Genomic DNA, 22,174 nt, shown 5'->3' on the forward strand with positions numbered 1-22,174 from the left:
GTGTCTCACAGAACCTCTTGGGTTCGACCGAACCCGGGTTAAGAACCACTGCTCTAAATGAAGTAATAGAAGATATAACTGAATACTTCAAAGAAAAAAGACAAAAAGCAGCTACTCTATACAAATTATTTTTAAGGAAACATTCAATGAATTTTACTGTTACTTGAAGATTTTAGGAGCAGATAACTAATTTTTTGAAAAAAAGCCAGAAGATTGGTTAGCTATTTTAATAATTTGCGGCATCAACGACGAAGAAGTGCGACAAAAGTTGTTCGAGAAAACTCCTCAGCTGAATTTAAAAGATATTCTCACTCTATGTAGATCAGTAGAAACAACAAAAATAATAAAAATAGTCTAAATGAAGTAATATCAAAGCGTCTGGTAGTACCGGACATTTCCTTCAGTTATTAGGCGTTGTCTAAAAGACAATTTTTGTCTTAAAATGTAGAAAATAACCACACCAAAAATCCTCAATTTTACTCACCGTTTACATGAGCACACATATACGTAGTTACTGAATACATAGCTGATAAATGTTATATCTTCAAGAATGAAAGAATAATAATAATAGCTTCAGAAAGTAAAAAAAAAATGACGTTATGATTAATGAGCCCAAAAGTATTTTAGTCTCTAGAGTACTACATGGCTGAGCCTTAACTACACACGTTCGATGCTACATGCAAAATGCCTCGGAGATTTTATTTATATGACTACATTCTTACTTTTTTTTTAATCATAAATATGTATATGAATATGTTATATTTTCATAAACTATACTCATCTTTCATTCGTTGAATGCATGCTTTGAGACGTAAATAAAACTTCTTTCCAGTGCGAGTTAAATAATAATACAAATTTTGGTTGGCAATCTGCATTACTCGTTCATTTAAGTCGGTCAGTTGTATTTATGACCTCATTTCGATTTCCTTCTTTTGTCTTACATACTGGATGAGCATATTTTTTACAAGTTAGAAGCTACTTAGATTCACTCCCTACATTGCCTATAAAGTTATATCCACTTGGGTTTTTAATTGAGCAATAATATGACAGCAACAGTGAATAAGAAAAAGTAAATAATTAGATTTTTCTGGAATACATAGCCTATCAATAGATATTATTATTTACTCGCACCAGAATGTACTTCTTATTTACATCTCTAAGGATGCTACACTATTCGTCAGGCCGACACATAAATTGAGAACTATTATACTTTACAATTTGCTACAAAGGCTGTGAAGGGGTTATCCATTTCAGGTAAAGGTAAACGAGTGCAATATATAAGGAAAAAAAGGTAGTACAGAGATGTTTGTTTGAATCTACCAGTGCTGAAAAGGCAAAATGACGTAAAAAAGAAGTTCTTAGTATTAAAAAATGACATAATCTAAATGTGAGTTTACTTATGCATTCATTTGGCACGCATAATTTCTCTCTTTTATTATTATTATCCCTTAGTCCATCTTTACTGTAATAGCTCCTTCTATTTCTGGAGGACTTTTTGACAAAACCTCTCCTTTTTCAACAATTTTAAATATTTTCTTATGATTTCCTCTCCTTCAAGAAAAAAAAAAAAATGAAAGACATAGGAAAATTTGAAAAAGGAGAAGGTGCTGATCAAATCGGAACTATTTCATCTGTTTAATGTTCGAATCAGTGTTATTTACTTATAAGTTCAACCCATATCATTATAAGCTATTTAAATACAATTGCCACAGATATGCAGGGCTCCCACTAAAAATCCCTACACTTCCCTACGCATACATTTTGTCATAAATGTGTTGTTTATTAAAGACGTAGAAAACAAATTGGCTAAAATAATTAAAATATGCCAGCAATTATATAAACAGAAACTGTAATAATCTTAAATTTGAATATTTAAATTAAGATTTGTATTATTAAATACCACGTAATTTTAAGTGAATGGAAGACTTTTTCTCCGGAAAAAAGGAAAAAATAAAGTCCTTAATGAGGGGGAGTACTATTGTTGGGGTTCGGTCTGGAAATCTTAGACCGGTCTGAGACTGGTATAATTTTTGTTGGACCGAACGAATTTTACGGTCTGAGACTGTAGTCTTGACAGAAAAATCGGTCCAAATTGGGCTAGCAATAATTGTTGGGGAACAAACTTCAAAAACGTTACTTGTTGCCTGTTGCTGTTCTTTGCAAATCTTCCCAAATATATATCCATTCAGTTATGGAAACGTCAAAGATACGCTTCTAAATCCACTACATCTCCTAGGATATCAAGCTTTTTTTTGTCAATATTAAAAAGGATCTGTTCTTTGTATCATAGGAACGTCAAAGTAAGCCTTATCCATGACATTATAACGAAAAAAAAAAACTGCGAAAGTTTACCAAGAAGACATTTTCACTACTTATAAAATTATCTATATTCTACAAGAGTAGCATGAAGAAGTTACTTTTACTGAAAATTCTAATGTGTTCGTTGTTTAAGGTTATGTAGCCAAATCACTTTTCTCGAGATTTTAATGTCACTTCTGATAAATACAGATTGTGGCTTCAAAAAATTTTACATCAATAAATAAAAAAAACTACATACCAAAATTAATGTTGGCATTAGTTGCAGTAACTTACTCTACTTTTTATAAAGTTGTGTAAATATACTTTATCTATAAACTCATAATGAGTTCATAAAATTAGTTCTTTATTTTTTTAGGTCTACTTCTACAAGTCATCAAGTAGTAATATTCAAAACACGAATGTAAATTCAATAGTAAATTCATTGATATATTGATTTAAAGAATTCAGAGGTATACTTTATTAATTAATCACCTAATTTGATTTAAACAACATAATATATATATAAATATATTTTATATTTATATAAACATTTAAATATGATAAAGAAATTTGAAACCTTAAATAAAGAAATTTAAATTTAAAGAAATAATTATTTAAAAGTACATCTATAATTTAGTCTAGAAGAGAAAGAAAATATCAAGGAATTAAAAGTACTTACCCTGGTAATATACCTAGAATTAATAACTTGGAAGATTAATGACTTAGGAGTCAGTACGACGGAAGATGGAGGTCCTGAGAAGTAGAATGTTAGGGGTAGTTTTTACAAACTAAGAGATACGTGTCAATTAATAACTTTAATTAGTATTATTAAAAATAGCAGAGGTAGGAAATAGTCCCTATATTGGAAATACAAATAGTTCTGGAGTGACGGATGTATTTATTTTTGAGAAAGGTTAGAAGTCACTATCACGATTTTTGATGTTAATTGATATCTTCATAAATAATTAATGATGCTTCCATTAAAGAAGGGATATCCAAATATTGAGCCATGATATCTTCCTCCAAAAGGATAAGATCCTAGTACCTTAAATTTAAGGTAAGAGGCGAATGTCTAGAATATACAATCGAAAAGTAATGAATTCATTAGAAGAATGAGTGGATGCAGATACTTATATTCTAATTTACCGAAGAAAAAATCTATGTACATCAGTGATAAACTAGAACTACCAAGTAACTCAATTCAAACTCTTCCCTCTAATATGACTAATATTTACCTTAAACGTTCAGCCATCCAAATAAAATTGATGCCACTTATAAGTGTGTTAGAGATGAGTAATTTGTTTATTATGTATATTAAGGGGACACAAGGGCTCCTTCAAAAGAGTACAATAAGAAATAAAGGTGAATTTTTTATTAATATATTCAGGATTTTCAATGAAGTAGCTTTGAATAGAGGAAAAGAACTACCTCAGTTCCTTATCGGGTCTATTATTTGATTATTCTTGCTCTATATAGAAATTCACCAGTATAAGTGGATTTCATAAAACACCTTGAGCGACTGATGTATTTTTGATGTGATGATCTTCGAGATTGGAGGTCACTATATCGGGAATTTATGTTAAAATGTATCTCCATAATGAAGGATCCACCCATTAAAGTAAATGAGAGCCAATGAGTGAGACAAAGATCTTGCTCCGAAGGGTCGAGACCCCTGAACGTCAAGGCGTATTTCTATGATATTAAAAGGAGAAGATATGGACTCACTGAAAAAATGGGTTGATAAAGATCCATTATATGAATGTTCTGTCGGTAAATTACTAATAAACCAAAAGTACCGAGCCACTAATTTAAAATTCTTCCCCCTCATAGACATGTTATGATTTATGAAGTATATCTACCTGAGGAGGCTCCGTGGGGATTCACATTCCTAGTTACTATTGAAAAATTAAAGATAATATATCCCTACGTAGGTATAAGCATTGGGAATTCTTTTCCTTCAATAATATAATTTATCCCTACGACAGAGTAAATTCCCTACTGCAGTTATATCAAAATATTACTTTTTTCTACATTCGATTGAAATTTAATTATGATTCTTTGCCGGGAATTAAATGAATATTTTCGTTACTATTCTTTACGTACCTCGTGGGAGCACTATATACACAAAGAGTTCACGTATTTTTAGGAAATACACAGGTTGACATAAACAATACTCTTTAGTATTTCTACGTGGTTAAAAACTCTTTGATTTCATCAGATTACGGCTAAGAGTAGTTATTTAATTAACTATTCAAACAAACGACTTAAAATTTGGTAGTCTATCTCGTGTATTCATAAGAAACATTTGACTGCCAAGACAAATCCCTATATTATTCTCCTTGTCTCAGTTTTTCAGTTTCTTCGTGAGTTTCCACTAGCTCCCTTCATCTTCATGTAGATGGTAATGCAAAAGAAGTTCAATCCTTACAATATGTTTTTTATGACTAAGGAAAAATGAAAAAAGTGAACAGTTCATAGGATTTTGAATGATGATTTTTAAGAGTAAATGAAAATATTTTATATTCTCTTCTCGTAAGCACTACAGTGAACCTATTTTATTTTTATATATATTTTAGTGAACTATTCAGTCTCTTAAATGTATACCTATATAGTATAAATCTTTTTCTTATAGAGCCTAAATTCCTTATGTTTGTAAAGATTATTTAAGTATTAAGATAAAATTCTTACGCATCTGGTAACAAGTTAATTACGCCATTCTTCTAAATTATTCAACTTTTCTTTATTAAATGGTAGAAATATTTACGGATTTAAGTACAATAAATCAACATACATAACATAAGGAACATACAAATAAATATCTACCCACCAAAAAAAATATGTGTGATAAAATCTTAGAACACTAATGCCCCTTGTTTATGGTTAGAAGTTCATCAAGATTTAATTATTGTTATTTAGATTTTCCCCTACTACGTTTTATTATCATACCAATATGCTCAGTAGTATTAGAAAGTTGTAATCCAGTAATAATTACAATAATTTCCCCTTATTCTTGTTTATCAGTAAGATATAACAATATGGAATAATCCAATTAATTAAAAATAGACATATGTGTGTAAAATATTTGTCTAATTGAACTTTAAAATTGTTGTTCGAGCAAATATGTGTAAATAGTTGAAATCTAACAATTATGAAAAAAAAAATATTAAATTGATATTTTCTTAATTTATTATTTAATATAGTAAGTAAAATTATTCTCCAAATAATATAATGAGATGATAAATATGTAATTTATTATAAATTATCATAAATAAAAAATTAATTCCCAATTTAAGATGAAATTTTTGTATTGTTAATTACAAAATTTCTAGTGAACCCCTCTTTACCTCTGCATCTTTTAATTTTGTGACAGTGAAAGGGCAGATATTTGCTCTTTGATATTTTTTTAGACTTGATGTTTGTTACTTTTTCGAATAACATTTTATGATACATACCAACAAAGTATACAACCATAAAAAAAGCGTGCGCTTAAAACCATGAGAAAGTAGGGAGGGATTATTTCTTCATTTAATCAATCTTTTTGAGAGTTGTATTCAATCGTTGGGTACTTTTCTCCCCTTTCATTCTTATGAGCGATAATAAAATTCTTGAAACATTATGGCACATTCTTATTATTCTCATCACAATTCTATTTCCCATAACAATCATCAAAATAATTCTATGCGAATGGGAATGACTACATATTATCGAACAATGTCCATAGATAATAAGATAACGACCATAATTATTGGACCAAGTAAGTGTAAATGTTTTTTCTTAAATATTGGCAATAAAGTATTGACTACCATTATCAATTAACTAACTTTTGATACATAAATTGAAGATACGCATGTGTTTGTGTAGATATTCAAAATGTATTTTTTAACATATTGCTTCAATTAGTCTTTGTATCAAACATTACTTAAGATATGTAAGTCTTATTAATTGGAATACTGTACATCCCTTGTTTCCACCTCTTTAAGCTTAGTGTTATAATTTTTTGTAACTATCTCGAAATATAATTTATAAGGATTCTTATTGACATTTTTCCAATATAGACAATACATGTTTTTCTCAGTAACTCTTAATTATTCTTCAAAGAAATAATAATTCCAACAATTTAGATTGCGACACATAAAAAGGTAGAAACTAGCCTTTATTTATAGCTAAAAATATTTCTCATCAGTCCAATTAAATTTTCTTACAATTATAACATTAAACTTTAGGTAACAAGTTTGGCATAGTTTGGGAATTTTAACAATTTGTATATATAACTTATTTTAAACAAATACCATTACTTTTATATATAAAATAAATATTCTAAAAATATATTAATATCTAATATCAAAATATATTAATTTATTTTTCACTTTTCAGATGACTTTAATTTTATGTTAATAAGTAGCTGAAATTATATAAACTGAATTATCTAAAAGATGTTAACAGTTATTCAAAATAACACATTTCAATTCCTTTGAACCAATAATGGTCAGTTTATAAACAATATACGAATAATTTTTCATCTAATGTTATGGATTTGAATACAATTTGCAGAAAATATTTAATTTAATTAGCATAGGTTTTAAATCTATAGATTCAGTTTGATAAAAAAGAAGAATAATGAAACTTAGTCCTAAAGTTCTGTCGAGCATTTACCTGAATACAAGTTCAAATTAGAGAAAAATCTAACCTTATTTGTTAGAATTTACGAATATTTGTTCAAATAAAAATATTAATGTGTGTTACAATAAATAGGGATCACAGTAGTTTTTTTTTTCATTTCAATGTTTCTCAATCATTTTCACTTATGTGCCCCTTAGAAGCTACAGATAAATATATTACTATTCTGCAAATTTAATATTAATTTATGTAAAAGGAGGTATACGGTACATCGAATTTTATTAAATTACTTTAGTATGAAACCTGTTGTATTACTTAATGCCCTACTTATTAAAAAGCTACAATAAAATTGTATAATTATTCGGATAATAGAATGTTCTATTGATTACTTGTAAAATTGTATCTAAATCTATTCGTATTTATTTCCTAATATTGTAAGTATATTATACCTTATGCCATTTTTTAAATGTTTTCATATATTATTAAACGTTATATAAGGTAAGAAGGAAAAATACATTGAAAGGCTTTAAGTTAATAATTTTAATAACATAACACAGTACTCATAAGGTTCTCCCAAAATATTGTAAGAGTATTATATCACGTTTTCAAAATCCACAAAATTTATGTAAGGTATTTAGAGAAATTTCAGCCTATTTGTTTTCATAGATGGTTTAATAACAATACTAGGTACCGTTAACTTTTTTTTTTTTTTTTTTGGACAAGTATTAAAAAATAGATAATTAATATTGATAGAATTTTTAACATTAAAAGTTCATATTTGGGGATTCACTTTAATCCTTATTCTTTAGGGATTTTTTAAAGAAAAAAATAAAATCCCTGATGTATGCTGATTACCTCTTAAGGTCAGTCTAGCACAAACCTTCAATGTATCCATGGAGTCAATCAACAGTACTGAAAATATTTGAAAACTAAAGCATTAACAAATTGAGGAGATCGATTGAAAAATTATTTCATAGATATAACATTCGGTCAATCAACTTCCTTACTAGAAATTGAAGTTTCAAATACAAACACGGTTGCTCCAGAAATAAATAAAATAAGAATGATTTAAACACTCCTTAAAAGATTGGAACTCTGGAGGTTAAAATATATTTCCTTAGATTTTTCATCACCTAAGACACGTACCTTTTTCGGAGAAAATTTGTGAAGAAATATACAAGACTAGAAAAAATCTGGTTTTGGAAAAATTTCTTGAACCTAAATTTGTTAAAGCCATATTGATTCTTCTGTTAAAAGTTGGTGTCTGTTTTCGCGAGACGTAAAGTTTATGAGGAAGTCTTTCAAATTCTCATGATAAAGAAAATCCTGTACTCCAGTGATTTCTGGGGGATTAAAATTAAAGATTTATTTCAGCAAGTAATGGGTCAATGGTTTCTGAGTGGATTTTTGTGTGCTTCTTTGGAACTGTTTTGTATCAGCAAGAGCTTTAGACCTCATCTGAAGAAAATGGGTTCGGATCAGCTCTCGATTATGGAGCAGATCCTTTCACTTTTTGGGCTCAATGAACCTATGAATACACAATACGAAAAGTGAGTTTCTTCAGGGTTGCCACATCTCAGTTCTAGCTTCTCAGAAGTATTCGGATCTAGGTCTTTATTTCGAGTTCAAGTGCTCATTGTATTATTCCATCAACAAAAAAAAACTTTATGGTCCATGTTCTTCCAAAACCAATATATATAGCCCTGGAGTATTTGACAAATAGAGATGTGTGTTGGCCTTTCATGGAGAGCAATACTGAGGAATGACCAAATAATAAAACTAGAAGGAGATTAAAGATACTCAGAATGGATGTAGACCCTTGATTTGTAGAAAACGGAGTTATTATGATAAAACAATAAGCAGACTCCCACCAAAAATGGGTTCGCTATTGATTTGCCAGGTCATTATTTTTTATTAGCAAATTCCGAAAGATTTCAAAAAAATGGATGTGTTTTTAGGGGTTCATCTCCTAACATATAAGCATCTTCGATACCTTTAATTACAAAAGATCTGTGTCATAACCCCTTTTGTGTTATGTTTTTTCTATTTGTTGGAATTATGTTTTTTTAATTAGTTTTTTGTGAGGGAGAAAAGAAGTGAAATAATACAGTAATATTAAATTTAAATGTAATAGATGACACACCCCGCGGGCAATGGGTATTACTAGTTTGATTAAAAATTAAATAACGACGCTGAGTAGGCTTTCCCAGCGTAGGCCGAGACATTAAAAATTTAAGAACTCTTCTGCTTAATATAAGACAAAAAATAAAGACTGTAAAATTTTAAGAATTATTTTCATGTTGGTTTTTTTTTTAGTATATCTAAGTATTCTAATATATAGGTATTATATTAGTCACTCTTCTTTAATGCAGAGGAAGTAGTTGCTTTATTGTGGGTCAGTAGCCGAGCCGGCAATCTCCCAGCCGCTTCCCTGAGCATCAAGTAACCTCCCAATATTCCAAAATACACCTCGGCTCTCAGGTTGTACAAGTAAAGTACTGGCTCAAAATACAGATTAAAATATACCGCCCCCGCGTTTCTAGGCATAATGGAACCCTTTTAATATGCTATGGTACAGCACTTCTATGGTTTTATTAAAAATTAAATAAAAATAATTTGAGATTTTTTAAAAAAGAAGTCATTTTTATCTCTTATAATTTTAAGGTAAGATAAAACAAACAAAATATTTCCATTTGCATAAAATTTATTATAGGTAGTTTAATTTTTTTAACTGTATTCATTCTAAGACTTATTGTAGCTATAATTTCAATATATTACTTACTTTCTTAAAGAATTCTAACATGTTTTAAACAAAATAATATGAATGTAAAAAAAAACAAATAACATTCAATTTTATTATATAATTGTTATATATAATTTTTTTTTTTGCTGATAATGAAGGAGAAAAAGTCTATATTTTTGACAAGGTTTCCAGAATTTTGTCATGTGGCCTTTGTGATTTTGGGAGCCAAGCCTTTAGAAAATGCGAATTCCAACAGCATAATAAAAGTCGTATTTACGAGAATAATTTGAAATTTTATTCTTAGAATATGATTGAATCGAGTCCTGATGTTTTTAATTTTATGTTGGATATAAACAAGATGCATGTACCCTGAAATCTCCCCCCTCTATATTAATAACCTTCCATACCTTGCAAAAATTCATAGAACTTTATACTGGTTATACAACTCCTTCGTGCTACCCCATCACAAAGCCAATGGAATCCCAATGTAAGTATGGTTGTCAAAGATTAAGAAAGAAATTGAAAATATGAGAATCTTCTTGTCTTAAACGAAACTATGATCCATAAGGGCAGTGTTGATAGGTTGCCCTTATTTTAAAAATTTGGAAGATGTTAAGAAGTTTGACAGTAGAACAATTTTAAGTATTGAAGTCAAAAGTCTGAACAACGTATTGGGACCAGATTTCTCTGGCGAGAGACGAAAAGTTTTCATTATTTGTGCAGTAGCTTATTCTATAAGAGCAGTCAAACGCCTAAAGCAATCCTAATAACCTCGAAAATACAAGCATTCTTATCTCTGCAATAATGTTTCATAATTGTGAATACTACGCCAAGCACTTCAATTAAGTCTCAATGGTATGGATGAAAACAATGATGAATCAATAACGATAACGTTATCCATTCATGCCATATAATGATGCTGCTACAATTTTCGTCAAGGGGATCATCAATAAAACCCACATGGTACAACCACTATAAGAAACCAAATATTAAAAAATATTTTTAATAGTAAAGCCATATCTACTTATATACATAATTCGTATTAATTAATTTACATCTTTATGTAGATCCTCTTCATATTCACTAAATAATTACTAATTCTAAATAGTAAATATAATTTTAAAAAAAGAGTAAAGATCTAATACTCAGACCTGAATTTGAGTCCATCTTTTCAGTGCTAAAGTAAAGTCCGAGTCATAATGGTCCAGGTCCTTCTGGTCTCGAGTTCTCATGCTCCGTATTTTTTGGTTATGAGTACAAGTCCATAAGCTCCGAGTTCATGGAAAAATAAGTAAAGTTTGAATTTACTTGTAGTCTCGTTGAAGGCAACATATTATTTCCCACAAACTATTGCCAGCACTAGTTTACTTTTGGACTCCATTGACAATGTGATGGTGTAGTGAAGCTAAAAAGGAATAAAAGAAAAATGATAACAATTTTGCTAAATAAAATAATATATTTAGGCAGGGTTCCTAAATCAGATTACAACTGCAAAAAGCTGGGCTCATTTTTAGAATAGTATTTTGAATATCTCTAATTATTATGATAGGGGAGGGTGAGTAGTAGGTCTGAGGGAGGAAGAAGAGATAAGTGTCTTCTTTTTTTTTTAAATCGTTTTCTACTCCCTTTTTTAATTTTATTAAAATAATTTGGAATAATTCAATATAATTGATATGTAGAATTAGTTATCCATAAAACATGTATTGCTGGTAAGTTTAATCATAAAAGAGACTAAAAATTAACATGGTAATCCCGACAAGTTGTAGTTTGTTTACTATTGAGAGTGTTGAACTGTCGTGAATGTTTTATTATATTGGCTACAAGTAGCCATGAGATTACGTAAATAAACACAACTCTACTCCGTATATATCGAGGATATAGGCAGCAATTACCCCAATATCGATCCTCAACTCTACTCTGAGTCCAACAAGGACTGTAAAAGGACGATTAACTCTCCAACAAATCATCAGTGTTATTCTTCTTCTATCAGGAGCACAGGCACACATGGTTACTTTATTTTTAGATATTTTCGAAATAAAAAAATTAATTAACAATAACAGATTTGGAAAAACAAATAACACTTTTGAAATCTCAATAGTATTTTTTTTGCCAATTACGACTAGATTTTCCTTTTTTTCCAGTTTTAGTTTGTAGCAAAATCAATTTTTCAAGATACATGGAAAGAAAAGATCTGATACGATAGTCCAGTCTTGGAAAGTGTTCAAAACGTTGTATAGAATGGAAGAAAGTTATTCATAGCTTAATAGAAACCTTGTTTTGTAATATGACTGAGAAGGTTGAGCTCTAGGTTTATATATTCGTAAAAATTATTTTGATGAAAATGTCAAGATTAAATTTTTGTCGAGTAGGAAAAAGGTGAAACTACTAAAACGAATAAGAATCTCAATCATTTACTCGCATGTGAAATTTAAGTCATTACTAGGGTTGCAACTTTTGTTAAGGTAAGTGAGCCGCACAATCTTCCATCTATCCTTATGTAGGAATGCCTTAAGGATAAAAAACGAGAAAAAAATAGTCATTTAATAAAACAGTTGTTTTGTTATAGATAGTAGTAGTGACAGTGATAGATAAAATATGTCATGCCGGTATATAAATAAAAGCAAACGAAAATTTACGTGATAATCTTTAGAATTTGAAGAATGTTTCAGAACAAAACAGTTTACCTGTTATGACGTTTGATTAGATCAGCTGAAAGCACCTGTGAGCGGAAGCAAATAAACACAAATTCAACTCTGTATATAAAAAAACATATAGGCTAGAATTATTCCAATATTAATCTTCAATTCTACTGCGATTCTAACAATAACTTACACTTATAGCGCCCGAGCAAAGCCTCATTGTTGCAACTTGTCTTTCATGAGCACATGTCCTAGTTATTACCTTATACTTAGACGTTCTGTCTTCAAAAATTAAATAATAATGATAATAGTCTGATAAAATATTTTTTTTTAATTTAGATTGCTGACTGAAAAAAAACCGTTCCCGCTATCTAAGACATATTTTATACACATTAGGGTATTAATGCCTAGGGATACGAATATTGTGTAAATTTTAAATAAAACATGTATAGGTAGCCACACAATATGAATTGAAGCGGTAAATTAGTTAGGCAAATCCTTGAGGCTGTCAATCACTCTTTTGAAACCACTTAGGTCATTTTCATAGCCGAATTTACAAAAAGGAAGTCCTTAGGCCGATCGACCGTCTCAAAGGTAGTCAAGACTATTGCAGTGGAGGATTAATGCTGAATAAATGCACTCGAGAAAATGTCAATATAAGGGTAATATCAAGACTTTTTTATGTCACTGGTAACAAGAGAAAATGTTGAGGAAGCTACTAAAACATGCTGAAGCAGTATAAGAAAAACCCAAGTTAAGAGAAATAAACCAATTGGGTGATATATCCTCTAAATTCGTGTCAAAGACTCTCTCCTATGAAGATATCAAAAACTCTTAACGTGAAGACCCTACAGAAGATCGAAGAATAACACAGTTTCAAGTTTAGTGATACCACTGGAATAGGGAAATACGTCCGGAGTCCACAAAGGTAATATTGAATCCATAAATGTTCCTTTTTGGAATTAAAAGCAATGCGAATCTGTTGGAATATACGAACGTAGAATACTTTGAAGATGGTCCTCTTCTTAAAATCCATAGCAGTAAAGGCTAAAGACAAAAAACTAATTGACTATACTTGTTAATAGACATTTAATGTATCCCAATTTAAATTTATCTTCCAACTGAAGTGTATGTGGGAGGCAAACGCCTTTATTTCAATATAGATACTGGGGGCGATGTAAAAGTGGTACCCAAAAGCGTTTATGATCATCATTTCAATAAATTAATATTAAGAAAGCCTACAAAATTACTGAATGGACCGGATCATAAGAAGTTACCTGTGATTGGGGTGTTCATAGAAGCGATTAAGAAAAGAAACAGGAAGATTCAGGAAGAAATATATGTTCTTTCTTCTGGTTCTCTATTACTTGGAAGAGAGGCCAGTAGTGCCTTAGGAGTGGTCAAGTTTATCCAGCAAGTAACAACGGATCCGATTAGTTCTCCAGGAATTCAAATATATGTTTCATGGACTTGGTAGGTTGGAAGGTGAATACAAAATCAAATCAAAATTGAATCGAATGTCGAGCCTTACAGTATCATGACTCCAAGGAGGATATCAATCCCACTTCTACCTCTAGTAAAACAAGAATTGGAAAAGCTCGTAAAATTAGATGTCATTGAGGCGTGTGTGGAGCCATCGGACTGGTGTTCTCCTATGGTAGTGTTTCCGAAAGGAAAGAACAGAATTAGAATTTGTGTAGATCTAACAAAATGGAATTTAGCTGTGAAAAGGGAACGCCTTATGCTTCCTACAGTGGATTATACTATTTCTTTAATGGGGGAGCCAAGATTTTTTCAAAATTGGATGCCAACAGGATTTCATCAGGTGTGTTTGGGGGAAGAATCCAGAAAGCTTACTACTTTTATAACCCCGTTCGGGAGGTTCTGGTACAAAAGGATACCCTTCGGAATTAAATCAGGCCCTGAGAAGTTTCAGAGTGAAATCTATAGGATTTTGTGAAGTCAACAAGGATAAGTTTGTCTTATGGATGCCATTGTTGTGTTAGGGAAGAGAAAAGAGGAGCACGATGAACGACTTGTACAAACATTAAGGAAGTTGAAAAGATGCTGGAGTTACTTTAAATAAGGAAAAGTGTCGATTCGCTCAAAGCCAAATAAATTTCTTGGGTCAAATTGTTGGAGCAAATGGTGTGGAAAGCTCAAAAGAGAAAGTTGAGGCGATCATGATGATGAGAGCTCCACAAAATGTTAGTGAGGTTACAGGGTTGATGGGAACTGTCAATCAGCTCATGAAACTCTTGCCAGACTTACCAACCAGGACACAACCTATACGTGAACTTCTGAAATCTACTAGTGGATGGTATTGGGGTCCGGAGCAGGAGAAGGCATTGGAGGATATAAAGAAGAGTCTCACTAGTAAGCTGGTATTGAAAATATACGACACGTTGTTAGAAACGAAAGTCTCAGCGGATGCTTCTTTTTATGGATTGGGAGGAGTCCTCATGTAAAAGCACGATGATAGATGGGCACCAGTGGCGTACACTTTCAAAAAAAGTCTCTCAGAAGCCAAGCGAAGATATGCTCAAATCGAAAAAGAACCTCTAGCATCAACTTTTGCGTGTGACAGATTTTCAGATTACATTCTTGGTAAAAACATTTTATTAGAAACTGATCATAAACCGTTGATTCCGTTATTATCGACGAAGGATTTTGATCAACTTCCAGTAAGGATTCAAACAATGAGGATGAAGCTAATGCAATATTCTTTAAACCCAATACATGTTCTTGGTAAAATTTTGAATAAGGCTGATACACTTTCACGATCTCCAATGGGTAACAAGGAAAAATATACTTTTTTACAAAGAATTGGAATTACATGCAAATCATATACTAGAGGAAATACCTATCCCCAATAGCGAGTTAGAAGAAATTATACATCATCAGCAAGAAGATAAAGTTTGTAGACAAATTAATGATCTATGCATCAGAAGGATGACCTGATAAACATCTGGTTATAGGACTTGTTGGACTATATTACGCTTATTGAGCAGACATGACAGGTGTAAGAGGGTTGTTAATGATGGGCACTCGGGTAGTGATTCCCTCTGCAATGAAATTGGTTGTGTTAGATCGAATACATGAAGGACATCAAGGTATTGTCGAATGTAAAGCTTTGGCTCGGAGCACGATATGGTGGCTGGGATTAATGGAAAACATTGAAGAACTTATTGAAAATTGCCGGAGATGTCAAGCCAACAGGAAAAATCATTCGGAGCCGGTAATGCCAACAAAAATTCTTCAAAGGCGTGGCAATATATAGCTACGGATGTTTATGAAGTAAATGGGAAACAGCACATTGTTCTTGTGGACTATTATTCAAGATGGATTGAGGTGGCTAGTTTACAAACGACAAAATCGAACGAACTCAATGATAGGATGAAACGGGTATTTTCTAGATTCGGAATCTCAGATCAAGTGAGGTCTGATAACGTCAGTTCTTATACATCAAGAGAGTTCAAACTATTTACTAATGAATATGGTTTCCGTCATCTTACAAGCATTCCTGGACATTCATCAGGAAATGGAGAAGCAGAGAGAGCAGTCCAAACTGTTAAAAGACTATTATCAGGTAGCAAGGACCCTTATTTAGTTCTATTAAATTATAGAGCTACTCCTCTCTCCAATGAATATTCTCCAGCTGAGTTGATGATGGGAAGAAGGTTAAACACAATAGTTCCTGTAGCTGCATGCCAGTTATCTCCAATAGTAATACCTAGCCAGGCTCTTCATCAGTTGGAGGAAAATAAAAAGACGGCCCAAAAGATTAATTTTGATCAAAGACACGCAGCAAAACCTTTGATTACTCTTCAGAAAGGAGATGAAGTTGTAATACCAGATAGAAGACAGTCTCGGATTGTTATAGGAAATTCAACACCACGTTCCTATATCATTGAAACGGATACTGGCTCGTATAGAAGAAATCGGTCCATTTAAATAAGATGCCATCTCCTCGCCTAGAAAATTCTAAATCTGAAGAAATTAATCAGGACACAAAAGATGCAGGTGCAGCAGTTCTAAAAGAAAGTGTTACTAAGTCGGGACGAGTTTCTAAGCCCCCAGCGATCTACATTGATTATGTGTAAGGTTGAATTCATGCATAGAAAGGGATATGTGGAATATGCCGTGTTTATTAGTCTCATTATGTATTATATTATATGTATGTATAAAATTATGTCTGTTTATGCTTTTGTTGTTTGTTTATCGGCGTCTCAAATGTATGTAGTGCACGTGTAGATTATAGAATAGAGTGAGTTAGTATTAAGTAATACAAGACTACACAGGTGCCAAGCCATTTGACTGCAATTTCCCCTTCGGCAGACCTGTAATCGAAAGCTCCACATCCTTTCTTTGTGAGCTCTTTGTCTGACATCAAGGGAGTTCCACCGATGCGGTTTGATTGAGCAGTACCGATGCACATAAAGCCCTGTGTTGAATACATGTTTTGCTCTCGAAGCATCTAAAAAAAAAAGTGGATTTTGTCAAATCTGTCTGGACTGTCACTGCACTGCTGGTTATCACTGAAATGCATGAACCGGCGTAACTTCTGGATTCTTTTCCTCGGCATAATATCAGCTATCACGTTGAAGCGTCATTCGTTGTGCCAATAGTCATCTATGGCTGAGAAGGTGAAAACACCCATGATGAGTAGTATTGCAAGGAAATCTTTAATCTCTTCAGGGTAGTCTTGATTGGATCCCCTAACTCCTGGTATGAGTACAGATTAGTATGGTGGGCAATATCTTTCATCATCTTGTCAGTGAAGATTGTTTTGAACTACTGCAATTGTATCTTTAAATCCAAAGGGATTTCAAATCTGGGATCAGGAACCTGGAAAGTTTCAATATCCTCATACTTCTAGATTATCCTGCATTTGTTTTAGTTTTGGGGTGAACTAAGTTCAGGGGTGTCCTCTTGCTCTGCCAAGCCAACGGTTTAAAGGACATTCTTCCCTCTTCTCTTCTTATGGGGTTGTAGTTTAGGAAATGTGCATGTTGAGGCAACCTGTTCCTCATTCATAGATTCAAAAGAAGTGTATCGGATCTCTTCTGCTTGTGTGGGATGATAATCAGGATCGTCTATACATTCATCATCATCACTTAGTTCAACATAAGATTATTTAGGATTTTCTTGTACAAGGGCCAGAAAAGTGGGTGGCTTACCACTATAAAATAATTTGTATCCATCTATTATCCATTACTTATTTCAATTGAGCACTTTTTTAAACACAAATAACAGTTACAAATCAATAAAATTGCAAGACTAGACGTCGTCGTTCATACAAATTAAAAAAAGAGAAAAGAAGGAGGAAAGTACATAAAATGACTATACAAATTTGCAGGTTTGTACAGGAAATATATTTCAAAGTATCAATTTAGAAATAACCACATTTTTAGTGCCCCATACATTTGAATTGTATGTGCATTTTACCATTACCTTAAAGTTTCAAATCGACCGTTTAGTACAGCATGTTTTCCGAAAATTATTGGACCCCTTTAAATCTTTTTTATATTATATCAAGCTAAACAATTTTGGTCTGTAAGGTAATAGACACTATAATATGCTGAAAAAACAGCCTATCTTGATAATTTCAAAAAAAAGTGTCTTGATATGAGGAGTGATTTCTATCTTGCTATCTTCTCCTGAAGAGCCCAACTTGCAATACATGCAAATTAAAAATGAGTGTACAACAAACGGATTTTTGTAAAATTACATACATCAAGCAAATATTAGAGATTGCTAAAGCAGGTGGAATTAAATAAAAGCACATTTTTCAGTAAGATATAGTTACACAAAATGTGCTTTACAAGACGGTCGAGCAGGGGGTTATAGGATTAATAGGACAGGATCTACTAAATAAACAGAGTTGTACAAAATTGTATGAGATATCAGCATGAAAAAATGAATGAAATATCTAAGTCATTTTTGTATATTCTGTAAAACTTTTATGCGGTAGTCCATTGAAATCTGCACATTTACTAATCTAATAATTAATGAATGTTGAGTGATTGAAATTTATTTATATTTCTATATACTTAAGCATGAACAATTACTTACAAAAACAAAATAAACATTAGCTCTCTAGCTTACGTACTCGTCGAGAAAATGACACTTGAACGTGATCGACGAACTTCAATTTGTACACTCCAAGCTGTTGGGCGTCTCCAAGATACCCGTCTACACCGTTAGCAAGCCCGAAACGTAAGAGAGGGCAAAAGGACTCTGTCAAAAAAGCCAAACATGACCTGAAAAAGTTAAAGAAAACAGCGTAGGCCAATCTTCTAAAGTCTATGATGGCCCATGCAAGAGATATCGCGGTTTTACACAAGTCTGTCCAGAGATCTATAAAAAAGTAGGTAGAAAGAGCTTTGTGAGGGGGGAGAGGCCACTTTTGAAACCAGTAATGAAATAAATCCATCTCCTCGGTTGCAAGGCTCTTTTGAATGAGTTTAAAATGTTTGCTATCAGTTCTTTTGAACTCTTTTTTGACACTTTTAGTCCCCTACAGCCCTGATGCCAAACCCCTCGACATGTATCCAAAAGGAGTAGTCAAGGGGAAAGCCTGCAGTGTCAGTCATCCAAGCACGCCCACAATGCCTTTTAAAGCCAGCACTATGACACCTTGACAGAGGACTACATCTACAGCCAGTTCCAAGCCATTCGCCGTCTGGAATCCATCATTGCTGCTAAGGGCACCCACATTAATGATTAAGAAAGCTCTGCCACACTTCTATTTATAGTATTCATTTTGTTGAAATTCTATTGTTATTTAATCAATTTTAACTAGTTGAAGTTTAAAAGGCAAAATGTTAAGATTTTAATGTACTATATTTTCTTTACTTTTTGATTATGCCACTCAGGCTCAAGACGTCATTATGATTTCCGGAGTATAAAAAAAAATGAAATCTCGCAGGTGTCTTATGTTATACAACTCTTTAAATATATATTTCCCCCCTTTTCTTTTCTTTTTTGTCAACATTTTTATTTCTTAGATCCTAACATCAAGGCAGACAAGCTTAGCATTATTAACATAGATTACACTATATGTTTTATATGTAATTCAATTAATAAACTCTGGAACATTTTGATACTTAGTAACAGTAAATTGATACATGCACATATTTTGTTAAATCTACCTTTGCACTCGCCTCAAATGACTTCAAAGATAATTTCTTTATAAAAGTGGTTCCTATTAAATTTTCTTTTCATTCATATATTGCTAAACATTAATTTTTTCGTTTATTTTATAAAATTTGTTGACATATGCTGGTCCTTTTTTTCAAATAAAAGTTCGTAATAAGTTTATCTATGTCGTTTTGTGACCTAAATATCCCAACATTTCGAAAATTTCAATAATAAGCTTAACTCTATTGGTTACTCTCTACCAAATTAAAACTACACAATATTAAGAGAAGGACATTCATCCTTTATTTAAAATTATATAAAGTTAATATACAACAATTTGGACCCTGTCGACATCACATAATTGAATTTGTTGTAGCCGAGTGTTTGCTCCATTTAAATGGGTAACTCATCAAGTTTTTAAAAAAAATTCCGAAGGAGTGGAAAAAGATAGATTAAATATACTTTAAGTCAGCCATGACCAATGGTTTAAAAGTCATTGCTGATATGATCGATAAATATGAAAATGAGGGGCTTTGCTAAAACAAAACTTTAGTTTACTCAAGTGAGAAATGATTAAAATTAGTTTTTAAAACTTGTTAGCATTTGTCTTGGAGGTAATCCTCCTCAAGGTATACACTCTATTGAACCAGAAGCTATGCACCAAGCATGTTGGATGAGTAAAGCATTATGGACTCTCAAGATTGATATGTTTCGAGATCAATTCAAACTCAATGCTAATGAAATAAGAGAAATTTGCAATATTTTTATTTTTATTGTGAAAGTAAATATAAAAGCTTGGTTCACAGCTATTGATGTCATATATTCTTCTCGCCAAGAGCTTGAATTACTGTTCAGCTTGATTTTTTTTGAAAATACAGATCCAGCAATTTCGGAAGCTGCAACAATAAAATGTCCTGGTACCCTTGGTATTTAAACAATATAACCTTGTCATTTTTTGTCCCAAAAGGATCATCTAAAAAAAAAAAAGAACAATGGCTGAAGCAATTATAAATTCTGTAAGGGTTCATTAATCCATCAAATATTCCATTAAAAATAAAAGTAGACTTAAATAATATGGGGAAACTATCATTAGAAAAATTTGTTTCAGAAACATCCTCGACTTTGAACAAATGATTTCCTTCAAACTTACCCAGAAACTTTTAATTTTAATATCAAGCGGTGTGTTCAATCACTAACAACTTATGATTCAGCTGAGAAGGGGATTGCTCTCACAAAATAATTCAACTCCTTAATTACTAATGATGAAGTGCAGAAACAGTATTAATTACAAGTAGTCCAGGACCATCAAAAGAGATTCTCCAATTAAAAAAAAAAAAAAAAGTACATCAAGTACTTTAAAAAAAAAAAAGAAGAAGAAGAAGATTATTAAATGAACTAGTTTTATTAATTTTTTAAAGATATTTGATGACCTACTGTAATAAAAAGAGTTTATAAAAAAGTTTAATAAAAAATCAAAGTCCCTTTGATAATATTGAGTGTTTGTTACTATAAAGATTTTTCAATATTTATGTTTTATTAAAAATAGAGCATGTACGTTCTCAGTAGTAGGTTAAAAAAATATCCTTCACTCTTACTCTGTTTAAAATCAAAGAAACTAATTAATAGACAAAATAATATGAATATTTTTGAAATATATCTTACTTTTGTAAAAAAAAAGTAATGAAATGCATTTAATCATATCTGGTTATGGTTAGAAGATATCAAAAGAATACAAAAAAATTCAAAACAATCGTTAATTTTCACTACTTTAAGGAGGTGGGTGACCACTAAAACATTTTCAAAATTTGTCAGTCATCGTTAATTAGCCAAATGCATATTTTTAGCCTGTGACAGCTCAACATCTACAAAAAAAAAGTTACAAATGGACCGATCTGTGACTTGAAAGCTTCGAACCGGTTCGGCGCCCGTTACATAACAAGGCGTTCTATTTACATTTCTCTGCTTTGGCGCGTAGTTGATATAAAGACTTCAAGAGGGGAAGATATATATTTCATAAGGGAATATTTATTTAGAGCGTTACAACTAATGTACCTTTTTGTATTGTGATGGATAATTTAAAAATAAGAATCTCCAAATTTAATGGCGGAGGAGACGTGAACACCTGGTTGAAGCAGGCTTCCTTAGCCAAGGATCTGCTGGGGTTCAAGGACATGAGCAAAATAATTCCTCTTCGTAAACTGATGAGTTCTCAGTTTACGATCAATTATCGAACGTTGACAAGAACAATGAAAGTCAAATAGCAAAAGCCCTAACAAATGCATTCTCCATAAGTCGTTTTGAAGCTTACGCGGAACTACAGAAGAAAATGTGGGAGCCTGGGACGTCAGTAGACGTCTACCTAACCCAAATTAAGACCTTGGTTGAAAGAATCGTGACAGGGAACACAGACGATCTAGCCATAGTGCCTTTCGTGATGGGGCTTCCCCCGATATTTCTGCACAACTCCAAGCTACTCCTAATATAGAGTCCATACCAATGTCAAAAGTGGTTGGTGTCTCTAGAGGGCTTCTTGCAAACGCAAGAACGAACGTGAACGACGAGTGCAATCAGTATGGGCTCGTTGCAAGTGGAGTGAAGCCTGGTCATGGAAACTGAGATTGACAAAAACCTAATCAGTCGTACAGGGGGAAAATATGTTATAACTTTGGGAGAGAGTGGGACATAGCACTATATTGTCTAGACCAGGGAAACACAAGAGGGCTATTGTCAGCGC

At 32.0% G+C, this 22,174-nt stretch overlaps 1 protein-coding gene across 14 annotated transcripts in view; it reads left to right on the plus strand.

The window, feature by feature from the left end:
• The first annotated feature begins 5,778 nt into the window (after window positions 1-5,778).
• Camta (Calmodulin-binding transcription activator) overlaps window positions 5,779-22,174 on the plus strand; it is a 77,288-nt gene continuing 60,892 nt past the window's right edge. For 6 of the 14 annotated variants that reach the window (XR_011782421.1, XR_011782420.1, XR_011782419.1 and 3 more), the window contains exon 1: window positions 5,795-6,052. Coding sequence is in view for 7 of the 14 variants with exons in the window: in XM_040722072.2 (XP_040578006.1) it covers window positions 5,914-6,052 (139 nt within the window). In the remaining 7 variants the exon portion in view is untranslated. Of the gene's footprint in view, window positions 6,053-9,287; window positions 9,397-9,458; window positions 9,580-22,174 lie in introns of all 14 variants that reach the window. The other 8 variants (XR_011782423.1, XR_011782422.1, XM_071891933.1 and 5 more) reach the window with 5 other exon arrangements.

The sequence above is a fragment of the Lepeophtheirus salmonis genome, chromosome 12 (genome assembly GCF_016086655.4).
Source record: "Lepeophtheirus salmonis chromosome 12, UVic_Lsal_1.4, whole genome shotgun sequence".
In the NCBI taxonomy this organism is placed as follows: domain Eukaryota; kingdom Metazoa; phylum Arthropoda; class Copepoda; order Siphonostomatoida; family Caligidae; genus Lepeophtheirus; species Lepeophtheirus salmonis.